The sequence below is a fragment of the Scyliorhinus canicula genome, chromosome 10 (assembly GCF_902713615.1).
Source record: "Scyliorhinus canicula chromosome 10, sScyCan1.1, whole genome shotgun sequence".
Classification (NCBI taxonomy): domain Eukaryota; kingdom Metazoa; phylum Chordata; class Chondrichthyes; order Carcharhiniformes; family Scyliorhinidae; genus Scyliorhinus; species Scyliorhinus canicula.
Window position 1 is genome coordinate 78,725,625 of NC_052155.1, and position 13,231 is coordinate 78,738,855.

The 13,231-nt window shown below is 46.4% G+C and overlaps 1 protein-coding gene across 1 annotated transcript in view; it reads left to right on the top strand.

Moving 5' to 3' along the window:
- trappc9 (trafficking protein particle complex 9) overlaps positions 1–13,231 on the top strand; it is a 1,005,291-nt gene that overhangs the window by 76,839 nt on the left and 915,221 nt on the right. Inside the window, 1 exon segment of the mRNA XM_038809220.1 lies at positions 10,543–10,668. Within this exon segment, the coding sequence (XP_038665148.1) occupies positions 10,543–10,668 (126 nt within the window).

Here is a 13,231-nt window from a genome sequence, read left to right on the forward strand (position 1 = left end):
ACATTGCTACCCCCCCCGGTCTTTGAGTCCAGTCCTGAGTGGAACACCTGGCTGACCCACCCCTTCCTCAATTTCGTCTGGTCTGTAACCTTGAGGTGTGTCTTTTGCAGCATTGCCACGTCCGCCTTCAGCCCCCTCAAATGTGCGAACACGCGAGCCCTCTTTACTGGCCCATTCAGTCCTCTCACGTTCCATATGATCAGCCTGGATGGGGGGCTTCCAACAACTCCCCCCACCTCAAGCTGTTTTTCAAACTCGATGGCCTGTACCTCCGTTAGCATATCTGCCTTGATCGGGTGGCTGCAGTGAAATAAGCTAACTGTTTGGTGCATATCTGGTAAGTGGTTAAGGTCTGTTGCAGTCCCAAGGCTTCAAATAGAATACCAACTTGTGATAAAGTTCATAAAATATATAAAAGAAGAAAATAAGTAAGTGAATAATTAATTATGATACATTAAGGATGGCTGGATAGGTGATATGCCAGGGCTGCAGCATGTGGGAGCTCCGAGATGTAGTGAGATCCAGGGCAAACATGCTTGCAGCAAGTGTTTGTGATTCCGAGACATTGAGTTGGAGTCTTAGCTGCAGACTCTATGACACAAAGGGAAGGAGAAATTTCACCAGATGCTCTACCAGGAGGCAGTCACACCTTTTCGGAAAGAATCTTTTGATTTGATCAGAGGCAAGAGGATATGACTGTGAGTGAGGCAAGGGGACCCAGGGGACAGTGTGCAGGAGATACAACATTTTGTAGTTGTCCAATAGGTTTGAAGTCTCTCTGCTGGTTGGATCAGAGTGGGGCTGCATAGAACATACAGTGCAGAAGGAGGCCATTTGGCCCATCGAGTCTGCGCCAACCCACTTAGCCCTCACTTCCACCCTATCCCTGTAACCCAATAACCCATCCTAACCTTTTTGGTCACTGAGGGCAATTTATCATGGCCAATCCACCTAACCTGCACGTCTTTGGACTGTGGGAGGAAACCTACGCAGGCACGGGGAGAACGTGCAGACTCTGCACAAACAATGACCCAGTGGGGAATCGAACCTGGGACCCTGGTGCTGTGAAGCCACAGTGCTATTCACTTGTGCTGCCCAAGTGAATGAGCAAATTGACCATGGCACTGTGGTACAAGAGGCCAGTGAAACAGGGATAGCAAAAAGGAATGTAGTGGAAGTAGGAAACAGTATATTGAGGTGAATTAACATTAGGCGGCATGGTAGCACAGTGTTTAGCACTGTTGCTCCACAGCGCCAGGGTCCCGGGTTCGATTCCTGCTTGTGTCACTGTCTGTATGGAGTCTGCACGTTCTCCCCGTGTCTGCGTGGGTTTTCTCTGGGTGCTCCGGTTTCCTCCAACAAGTCCTGAAAGACATGCTTGTTACGTGAATTGGACATTCTGAATTCTCCCTCTGTGTACCCGAACAGGTGCCGTAGTGTGGCAGCTGGGGGATTTTCACAGTAACTTCATTGCACTGTTACTGTAAGCCTAGTTGTGACAATAATAAAGATTATTATTATTGTTATTATTATTGCTGTTCTCTGCAGCAAATAGCGAGAGTCCAGACAGCTGTGTTGCCTGCCAGGGTTCAGGGCAGCTGCTCAGGGCTGGAGGGGAATTTCCAGGGTGAGGGAAGGAGGATGATCCAGTTGTCTTGGTCCATGTTGGCATCAATGAGATGGGCAGAGCTAAGATAGAGGTTCTGCATCGAGAATATGAGGAGCTGTGCTCAAAATTAAAATGAGGAATCTTCAAGGTAATGATGTCTAGATTATTACCTGAGCCATGTGCAACTTGGCACAGGACAAACAAGTTTAGAGAAATGAATGCATCACTCAGTTTGGTGTGGGAGAAGTGGGTTTCAGTTGTGGGGGTGAAACCCATGCAGACACCAGTACTGGGAAAAGTAGTGGCTGTACTGTTGGGATGGTCTACATTTGAACTGTGCTGGGACCAGTGTTCTAGTGAACTGCTTAACAAGTGAGGTAGAGAAGGTTGTTTTATTGCAAAAATATTTTTATTCCAAACCCAAGTATACAAAATACACAAAATTGCTCCAAAAACATAACTCAATCCACGCAGTTTGACATATTATCCCCCTTTTCCTCCCCTTAACACTGCCACCCCTCCGTTACTCCCCCAACCACCTGTTGGCGGCAAACAAGTCCTCAAATTAGGGAGGCGCGTGGCACAGTGTTTAGCATTGCTGCCTATGGCGTTGAGGATCCGGGTTCGAACCCTGGCCCTGGGTCACTGTCCGTGTGGAGTTTCACCCCCACAAGCCAAAGATGTGCAGGTTAGGTGGATTTGCCACACTAAATTGCTCCTTAATTGGAAACAAAATAATTGGTACTCCATATATGTTCTAGTGCAAACCAGCAAACAAACTTTTTGAGGCCAATGAGACAGGGTTGATTAATGATGTCGTTGTAAAGAAGCTTCTGGCCACCCCTCCCCCTTGGAATTCTCGCTTTTTCCCCATGTTCAATTTATACCCCAAAAAGTTACCAAATTCCTCGAGGATTGTACTGTGTGAATAACCAATCCAACGTACCAGCAGAGACCGTACTGTGTTAATAACCAATCCAGCGTTCCAGCAGAGACCGTACTGTGTTAATAACCTATCCAGCGTTCTGGCAGTTTAGGGAATGAGGGTAACTCCTTCCTCACAAAGTATATACCTAAGCTCAGTAGCACAGTGGTTTGCACTGTTGCTTCAGAGCTCTAGGGTCCAGGTTTCATTCCCGGTTTGGGCCACTGTCTGTGCGGAGCCTGCACATTCTCCCTGTGTCTGTGTATGTTTCCTCCAGGTACTCCGGTTTCCTCCCACAGTCCAAAGATGTGCAGGTTATGTGGATTGCTCATGCTTAATTGCCCTTTGTGTCCAAAACAGGTTAGATGTGGTTACTGAGTTATGGGGATAGGATAAAGGTATGGGCTTGGGTCGGGTGCTCTTTCCAAGGACCGGTGCACACTTGATGGGCCTCATGGCCTCATTCTGCACTGTAAATTCTACGATTCTGTGAAATAGAGACAGGAGCATCCTCCACCTTACAAATAATCCTTCCTCTGACCCGCTGAGAGCTAACTTAATTTTTTCCAATTTGCGGAACTCTGCCACGTTTCCCCAACCATGGCGACCATCTTGGTGGCTCCACCGACCTCCACCCCAGTAGAGTTTGCAGCCGGGCAATCAGAGTGGCGAAATCCACAACATTGATCCCCCCTCCCCTCCAGCAGCTCTGGCAGTTCTGACACTGCGAAAATCGCCACCAGTGGGCACGGTCCAAACTTTGCACCCACCACTCCAACAGGGCTTCAAAAACCCACCAATCACGAACATGACCAAAACACGTGGACATGATTCGCTGGCCCCTCTCCACATCTCTCACACTTGTCCTCTACCTTTGGGTAGAACTCACTCTCATGGGCCCCCATCATATGAGCCCTATGCACCACTTGAAACTGTATCAGACTCATCCTCACACAGAAATATGTTGTGTTCATCCGGTGCATATTTTCACTACAAATCCCCCCCAATCCCAATTCCATTCCCAGCTCTTTCTCCCACTTCTACTTTATTTCCTCAATTGGTGCTTTCTCCAAGTTCACCAACCACCTGCCATCCACCCATCTCCCAGTCCGTCCTGCGTTAATTAAAAAAAAAAAATATTTTTATCAGTGTATTTGCAAGTTTTTATAATAATAACAATAACAGCGACATAAACATTGTACAATAAACATTTCCACCCCATCACAATCTTCACACACTGCAACCATAAAACAACAGTCAGCCCCCCACCCCTCTCCCCCTCCCCCTTGGAATTCTCGCTTTTCCCCATGTTCAATTTATACCCCGAAAAATTACCAAATTCCCCGAGGACTGTACTGTGTCAGTAACCAATCCAGCGTTCCAGCAGAGACCGTACTCTGTTAATAACCAATCCAGCGTTCCAGCAGAGACCGTATTGTGTTAATAACCAATCCAGCATTCCAGCAGAGACCGTACTCTGTTAATAACCAATCCAGCGTTCCAGCAGAGACCGTACTGTTAATAACCAATCCAGCATTCCAACAGAGACTGTACTCTGTTAATAACCATTCCAGCAGAGACCGTACTGTGTTAATAACCAATCCAGCGTTCCAGCAGAGACCGTACTGTGTTAATAACCTATCCAGCGTTCTGGCAGTTGAGGGAATGAGGGTATTCCCTTCCTCACAAAGTCCCGCACCTGTATATACCTAAACTCACTTCCCCCTCGGCAACTCGTATCTCTCCTGGAACTCTCCCAATCCTGCGAACCTCCCTTCCACGAACAGATCCCTCACCCGTTCCACCCCTTCCCTCTGCCAATGCCTACACGTCATATTCATATCCGCTGAAGTGAATCTGTGATTCCCACATATTGCCGCCTCAACAGGTTCCAAACCTTTATGGATGATGCAACCACCTGGCTGTCAGTATACTTAACCGGGGAGAACGGGAGGGGGGCTGTAGCCACAGTTCTCTGCCATGCCCCGACACACGAAGCCTCCTTCATCTGTCCACCTGCTTCCACCCCATCCCCCAACCACCACTCTCTCCACATTCGCTGTCTAATAGTTGTATAACAGATTTAGGGGCCACCCCCCTTCCACCACATGTCAAAATTAACCAGGAATCAAACCCCAAATTCCATGTTCGTCACACTCCTCCCTGACCCTTCACCCACAGGTGTGTCTGCTGCAGCAAAACTACCTCCACCTTTAAATTTTCTGGTGCGCAAACACCCTTCATCACTTCACCAGGCCATTCAACCCCCCCCACACATTCCAAATCACTCAATTCACCAGGGGCTTCTGATCACCCCTCCTTATTTGGGTCCGCCATCCCAATCCATCACAAAACTATCCCTGGCCCCAAGTAGGGAAGGTTTTAAACTAAATGGTGGGGGCAAGGGACCAAATTGGTGAAAATTTGGCAACTCAAAGAGCAGGGAAAAGACAAACGAGAGAAAGGTCTTAATGTGGGAAATGATAAACAGATCGTGACAAGAAGGGACGGAGAGTACTGGGACTATAAATCCAAGAGTAAATCAACAGATATGTGCAGATGTCACAGACACAATAAAACAACATTAAAGGCTCTGTATCTGAATGCCCTTGGCATTCAAAACAAAATAAGTGAACTAAGAATTCCAGTAGAAATAAATCGGTACAATTTGATGACCGTGACGTATGTGGTTGTAGGTTGACATACATTGGGACTTGAATACTGAAGGGTACGTGGCATTTAAGGAGGACAGGAAGGTAGGAAAAGGTGGAGGGGTGGCTCTGTTAATTAATTATGGTATTAGTACATTAGAGAGTTTTTAAGAAACTAGGATGTATAAACGGCTGTGGGAGTGGAATATTGGTCACTTAATAGATGAGGAATTCATGGAATATTTTCAGGATAGTTTCTTAGAAATGCATGTTCTGCCACCAACCATAGAGCAGGCTATACTAGACCGGGACTGTGCAAAGGGCTAGCATCAATTACTGATCCCCTAGTGAAGGTGCCCCGAGATAGTAGCCATCATTAAATGATCGTGTTTTACATTCAATTTGAGGGAGCGAAGCGTGGTTCTAAAACTAGTATTTTAAACTTAAAAAAGAGCAGCTATGAGGCATGAAAGCACAGATAGCTAAAGTGAACTAGGTGAAGGAATAGGTGAAAAGAGATGCAGCGGCTAACATTTAAAAGGATATTTCATAATACACAGAATAGAAGTATTTAAACGAGGAAGAAAGATTCCACGTCGAAGCCCCAATCTGTTAACTAAAAAAATTAAATGTAGTATCCAACTGAAAGAAAAAGTGGATAATTGTGCAAGGAAAGGTGGTAGGTCAGAAGAAGGACCAAAAACTAAAGCCCAAATTGACCAAAACATTGAGAAGGAGTGGAAAATTTGTGAGAAATATGAATGCAAGAAAGTAAGAGTTTCTATCGATACTTAGGAGTTAAGAAAGGGAATGTTGGTTGTATACAAAGTGTCTGGCAAATTAATGGAAAATACGGTGATGACTGCTGAATTTCCGTTTTTGCTATTGAGGATACAGTAACATCCCAGAAATAGCTGTAAATCAGGAAATGCAAGTGGGGGGAGGAACCCAGGAAAATTGCAATCGCCAGGGAAGTGGTACTGAGCAAATTGTTGGGACTGCAACCTGACAAGTCCCTGAGTCCTGATTAACGTCATCCTAGAGTCTTAAAAGAAGTGAATAGAGAGATAATTGTTACATTGCTTTTAATTTTCCAAGATTCCCGAGATTCGGGGAAGATTGGAAAATAGTGAAATTATTCAAAAAGGAAAGGGGATAGAAAGCAGGAAACGACAGGCCAGTTAGCTTAACATCTGTCGGAGGGAAAATGTTGGAAACTATTATCATAGAATCTTTACAGTGCATCTTTACAGTGCACAAGAAGGCCATTTGGCTCATTGAGTCTGCATTGGTCTCTGAAGAAGCATTCTACCTCATCCTACCCAGCAATTCAATTCCTCTTTGATTACATCAATTGCACCTGCCTCCACCACCCTCTTAGGAAGTTTTATCTCCCTCGCATCTTGAATAAAAGCAAAATAGTACAGATGCTAGAAATCTGAAATAAAAACAAAAAGCGCTGGAAAAACTCAAGTCTGGTAGCTTTGAAGAACAGTACAGATTCAAACTTTAACCCTGTTTTTCTTTCCAGATCTGCTGAGTTTTCCAGGATCTTGACTTGTTCTATCAAGTCTCTGTTGTCTGTCTTTTCTTCAAAGAAAATAATTCAAAACTCTCCACTTTCGCCTCATACCATCATTTCTTTATCTCTGGAATAATTCTTGTGAATCTCCTCTATATTCTCTCCAGTGCCTTCACATTCTTCCTCCAGTATGGTGCCCAGAACTGTACTGAGTCCTCCTGTTGACTCCTAACTTGTGCCTTCTACAATTCAACCTGACCGCCCTACTCTTGCACTCAATGACCACATCAATAATTTTTGGCCTCCCTGCCTCGAGAGACAATGGGTGAATGCCAATAGGTCATTGGTTTGGCAACGTCTAGCTCTCTCTTTGCGATGTCATCTTGTATCTGCCAGCTGCTGCCTCTTTGCTTCTTACTGACTGGGAGCTACGTGGTTTGAGGCGGGCAGTAGCTGTCTGATGATTTCTCCCACTGTCTAAGGCAGCCCGTGGTGCCTGTTCTCTACGCCAATCGATTCGGGCTTATAAGCCATAACTGCCAATAGTGTTGTTTTGTCGCTGTTTGGTGACTATGGAGAAACTTCCCCATGGTGCGCGCCTGGGCCGAATATATGGAAATTTTGGGCTGTCCAAGCATCGGAACCCTCCTCGGCCTTGTTTGTGGGATCCAAAGGAGTGCAGAGCATGACGTTTGGCACTGGTTTTGCTGCAGGAGCTGCCAGAATATGCCAAAAATAACTCCTCGCTGCCTTACGGGGCTCCACTTAGGATTTTCTGCTTGGGTTTGCAATAACCCTCAAGACCCACGGGGCACCCCAATTGATCTCTAGTGAGCCTCGTGGAATATAGGCTCCCCTGCTGCTGGACGGAGGCCCATTAGCTGGGGTTGTGGAAATCGCCTCTTAAAAGCCGATCCTTTTGGGGATCTTGGAGTTGTAACCTGCGTTGCAGCCTTTACTTTTGTTGTTGAAGTAAGCTTCTTTTTGATTTACCTTCTCAGGCCTCCTGAGCTTCTTTACTGGTGATGAGGAAAATAACAGGTGTGATCTTGGACGTCCTGACCACACCGTGATGCCTGCTCCAGAAGTGGTTTTATTCCATTTTCAGTCCTTCCCCTGAGTTTCTCTCTCTTCCCCCCCACATTCACCTCTTGTACCTCCTCGTGTTGTGTGTTCTTGTCTGCTCTCTCCCGTCTCTCCCTCTTTCCCTAGTCGCTGTTGGCCTCAAACAGGTCTTGGAACAGGCCGACCAATTACCCCACGCTTTGTGGAAGCTGTTTCCTGACCTTCGGATCGTGTACTTGATCTTATCCAGATGGAGAAATTCTGCCAGGTGTGCATTCAGTCTGCAGCTGTGGATGGTGCTGCTGATCGCCAGCCGAACAGGATTCTCCAACGTGCGATTAGGGAAACGAAAGCAAGGGCTTCGGTCCTCTTCCCCATGTGTTGTTCCGATACCCCGAAGTCCAGTACTTGTCCGTAGAATCATAGAATTTACAGTGCAAAAGGACACCATTCGGCCCATTGAGTCTGCACCGGCCCTTGGAAAGAACACCCCACTTAAGTCCAGGCCTTCACCCTATCTCTGTAACCCAGGAAGCCCACCCAACCTTTTATGGACACTAAGGGCAATTTATCATGGCCAATCCACCTAACCTGCACATCTTTGGACTGTGGGAGGAAACCGGAGCACCCGGAGGAAACGCACGCAGACACTGGGAGAAAGTGCAAACTCTACACACAGTCACCCAAGCCGGGAATTGAACCTGGGATCCTTGAGCTGTGAATCAACTGTGCTAACCTCTGTGTTACCATGCTGCCCTATGTTTTCCTGCAGTTTCCCGCTTCCTCACTGTCTGTGTTTATCAGGCCCTCTAGTAATGTGGTCCTCGGGGGTGCTGACGTATCCTACCGTCCCCTTGTGGAGAAAGTGCTTTACCTGAAGGTGCCTAGTTTCCTGTCCTGTCGGTAATTCCAGGTCCTCTGTCAGTTCGCTCAGTGTCGCTAGTCTGTTTCCAATGTAAAAGTCCCTAACTGTTAGCGTCGCCCTGTCCTGTCTGCATTTTTTTGAAAGTAGTGTCGAACATGGCTGGTGGGAATTTATGGTTTCCGCAGATGGGGGCAATGGGGTAGATCTCAGTCAACCAAAATGTTGCCTCATCTGGTTCCATGTCCTTGGTGTAGCCACCACCACTGGGCACGATGTGTGTTTCATTGGGGGCATGGGAGCGCTGCCCTTGTGAGGGCCCAGAGGGTCGTTCCCTTGCAGGAAGACTGCTCCCTCCTCACCCATTCCATGGTGGATTTGCATATCCTTCCCCTCACTCTCTCTGCCATTGCTGCCCATGGTAGTATTATAAATTTGGTCGTGTCAGGCCGCCCATGATTTTTCTCCTCTGCAGTGTTGATTTGGGGATTCTTGTCCCCCACACAAACGCCATGACTATTTTGTCTATGCTGTGGAAGAAGGCCTCGGGAATGAAGATCGGTATAGTTCTGAACACTTCAAACCTCGGCAGCATGTTCGTTTTGATCATCTGCACCCTCCCTGCCAGGGAGAGCGGGAGCGTGCCCAATCTCTGAAGGTCCTTTTTGACTTCCTCCATCAGGCTGGTCAGATTCCACTTATGGATCTGTGTCCAGTCCCGGGCTATTTGGATCCACAGGTAGCGGAATTTGTTTTGGGCTTGTTTGAATGAGAGCCCCTCCAGCTCTGTCCCTCCCCTGTTTGGGTTCACTGGGAATGCCTCGCTCTTGTCCATGTTATGTTTATAACCTGAGAAGGTTCTGAACTCTTTCAGGAGCTGCATGATTACTCGCAGGCCTTCCTGTGGCTCCGAGACATAGAGGAGCAGGTCATCCACATAGAGTGAGCCTCTGTGCTCTCTTTGGATGCCCTTCCAGCTTTATGCGTCCTGCAGTGCGATTGCCAGGAGGGGCTGTTTAGCACAGGGCTAATTCGCTGGCTTTGAAAGCAGACCAAGGCAGGCCAGCAGCACGGTTCAATTACCGTAACGGCCTCCCCGAACAGGCGCTGGAATGTGGCGACTAGGGGCTTTTCACAATAACTTCATTTGAAGCCTACTTGTGACAATAAGCGATTTTCATTTCATTTCATTTCAATTGCTAGGGCAAACAAGAGCGGGGACAATGGGCATCCCTGCCGAGTGCCTCTGTGCAGCTGCAAGTAGCTGGTGTTGGTTCGAACGCTCGCCTTGCAGGCATTGTACAGGATTTTCACCCAGGAGGTGAACCCTGTACCCAACCCAAACCGCTCTTGTACCTCAAAGAGGTACTTCCACTCGACTCTGTCGAAGGCCTTCTCTGCATCCAGGGAGACAGTCATCTCTGGTTGCCTCGGTTGTTTCTTAACTCTAATCAAATATATTCTGTCCTTGCCTGTTCCAGGATATTCTTTCTCTCCGACACAAATTTCCTTAATCAATACCGGCATCTCTGTTGCTTTATTTCCTATCTTTCCTGAATCCCGTTGTATCCAGAGATGTTTAGCACCCAATAACTACTACTGCCACTTTTGGATTTGTATCAGCCACTTACGCCTAGTAAAGGTAGCTAAACATCACCCATGAAATCACCCATCTTTTGATGTATGACTGTATATTTCTAAAATAAGTCCACTGAAATCGTACACCAAATTTTGGTGTTGCTGGTGGGATGGGGGACAAATGGTCTGTCAGTGTGAATTTAGAAAGCATAAATATTTAAGTTTTCATCAATTAGCATGTGATTGTTACTAGATTGCTGGCTGCATTTATTTAGTGAGGGGGTATTTCTGTGACAATGTAAAATTATTTATTACATTACTTTCTTACAGTACAAAAATGCTGGAGTGATTGAGCTAGAAGCTTGTGTAAAGGCAGTTAGGGTGCTTGCTATTCAGAAGAGAAGCATGGAAGCCTCTGAGTTCCTTCAGAATGCCGTGTACATCAACCTTGGCCAGGTAAAGTTTTCTTTCCTTAAGCATTATATTTTTGCTTTACGAAAATCCCTCTTGGTTATCTTTCTTGATTTTATAATAAACTTGATTCTTAACTAATTTTGAGTAACGGGGGCCAGTAGTACAGTGGTAATGTCACTGGGCTAATAATCCAAAGGCCTGAATTAATACTACCAGAGTGGAGAAATGCATCCTGTTCACTGATCTCCTTCAGGGATCTGGCCTGCATGTGACTCCAAATGGACAGCAATGTGATTGACTCTTAACTGCCTTTTGAGTGGCTTGCAAGGTCATTTCAATGTACCAAACTGCTGCAGAAATGTTGTACAAGATAAAGCTGAGTAGATCACCTGGCATCAACAGACGCACCAGAAATGGCCAGACACACTGTGTGCCTGCAAAGTTCTTCTGATTAACATCTGGGGACATGTGCCAAAATTGGTAGATCTGCTCCACAGACTCGTCAAACAACAACCTGACATTTTCATACTCCCCAGATCATACCTTCCAGTCAATGTCCCTGACTCCTCCATCACCATTCCTGGGTATATCCTGTCCCATGAATGAAACGGAAACACCAAAGATAACGGAAGAATTGTTTACACAAAGGAAAGGGTGGCCCTGAGAGTCCTCAACATTTGAACCTCATGAAGTCTTGTAGCATTAGGTCAAATATGGAGAAGGAAACCACCTGCTACCCTCTCTTTGCTGATGAATCAGTGCTTCTTCATATTGGACATCACTTGGAAGAATTTCTGGGGGGTGGCAAAGGCACATAATTTACTGGGTGGAGAACTTCAATGCCCCATCATCAGGAGTAGCTTCGTTGTACCACCACAGACTGAGCTGGCCTATGTCAATTGGAGGAGTCAATATGAGGGAAAAAGCGACATGATCACATCCTCACCATTTTATTGCTGCAGATGCAGCTGTCCATGATTCTATTGGTAGGAGAAACTAACACACAATCTTTGTGGAAATTAGGCCCTGTCTGCACACTGAAGATAACCTACATTGTGTTTTGTGGAACTACCACTGTGCTAAATGGGACTGCTTTGGAACAGATTTAGTGGTTAAAAATTGGGTACGATGAGGCACTGTGGGCCATCGTCAGCCAAATTCTGTTGAAACAAAATTTCTAACCTCTTTGTCCAGCACATCCCATCAGATGACCATCAAGCCAGATAATCAACCCTGGCTCAATGAAGAATGCAGGAGAGCGTAACAGGAGCTAAAGAGCAGCAACATTGTGAAGCCATAACACAGAACAATGTGAATGCTAAGCAGTGGAAGCAACACCCTGCCATTGAGTTACCATTGACCAGGAACTGAACTAGGCCAGCTACAGTAATGCTGTACAAGAGCAGATTCCAGGCTGGGAATTGTATGGAGAGCAAGTCACCTTCCTGACTTCCCAAAGCTTGTCCATCATCTTCAAGGATAACAGATTCATGGGAACGCCACCACCTGCAGGTTCCTCTGAAAAACTGAAATCAATGGGAGTCAGGAAAATTTCTACACGAGTTGGAGTTCTACCTAGCTCAAAGCAAGACCGTTATTGTTGTTGAAGGCCAATCATCTCAGTGCTTCAGGAGTTCCTTAGCGTTCTACAGGAGTTGAGAGTTAAATAGCTGCTTAATTGACTTCCCTCCATCCTAAGGCCAGAAGTGGGGATGTCTGCTGATATACAATTATACAAACAAGACCATTTGCAACTATTTGGATGCTGAAACAGTCCATGCTTTCATGCAGAAAGACCTGGACCGCATTCTAGCTTGGACTCATAAGTGACGAGAAACATTTGTGCACACAAGTGCCAGCCAAAGGCCATCTTCAACAAGAGAGAATCTAACCATCTCCCCATGGGACTCAATGGCTGAATCCTCCACTGTCAATATTCTGGAGGTACCCATGACCAGTAACTGAACTGGACCAGCCATATCAATACTCTGGCTATAAGAATAGGTCAGTGACTGGGAATCCTGTGGTGAGTAACTCATCATCGGACTCTGAAAAGCCCGTCCACCATCTGCAAGATGCAAGTCGGAGTGTGATGGAATGCTCTCTTTTTGCCTGGATGAGTGCAGCTCCAACACTTGAGAAGCTCAACATCATGCATGACAAAGCAGCCTACTTGATCAACACTTCATCCAGCACTGAACATCTACTCCCTAGACCACTGACACACAGTGTGTCAGCCCAGCCTTCAGCCAATTGAGAAAAATTGCATGCAAGGATCAGGATCTCCCAACCAAGACTATGACCATGGTTTACTGGGCAGATCGATGCGTTCCTACACAATTCAGAGACTTGGACAATCTGCAGTCTGCTCAAAGCACTGAAGAAGTTCCCCAGTTTTGCCTTTGTAAGATCTTTCAAATCCAGTGACAGGAAAGGAGATCCGACAACGTCCTTTCCTTAGTCAACATGCCTGGCTTTACTGGGCAGCAGTGATCGATGTGTTCCTACACGCTTCAGAGACTTAGACAATCTGCAGTCAGCTCAAAGCACTGAAGAAGTTCCCCAGTTTTGCCTTTGTAAGATCTTTCAAATCCAGTGGCAGGAA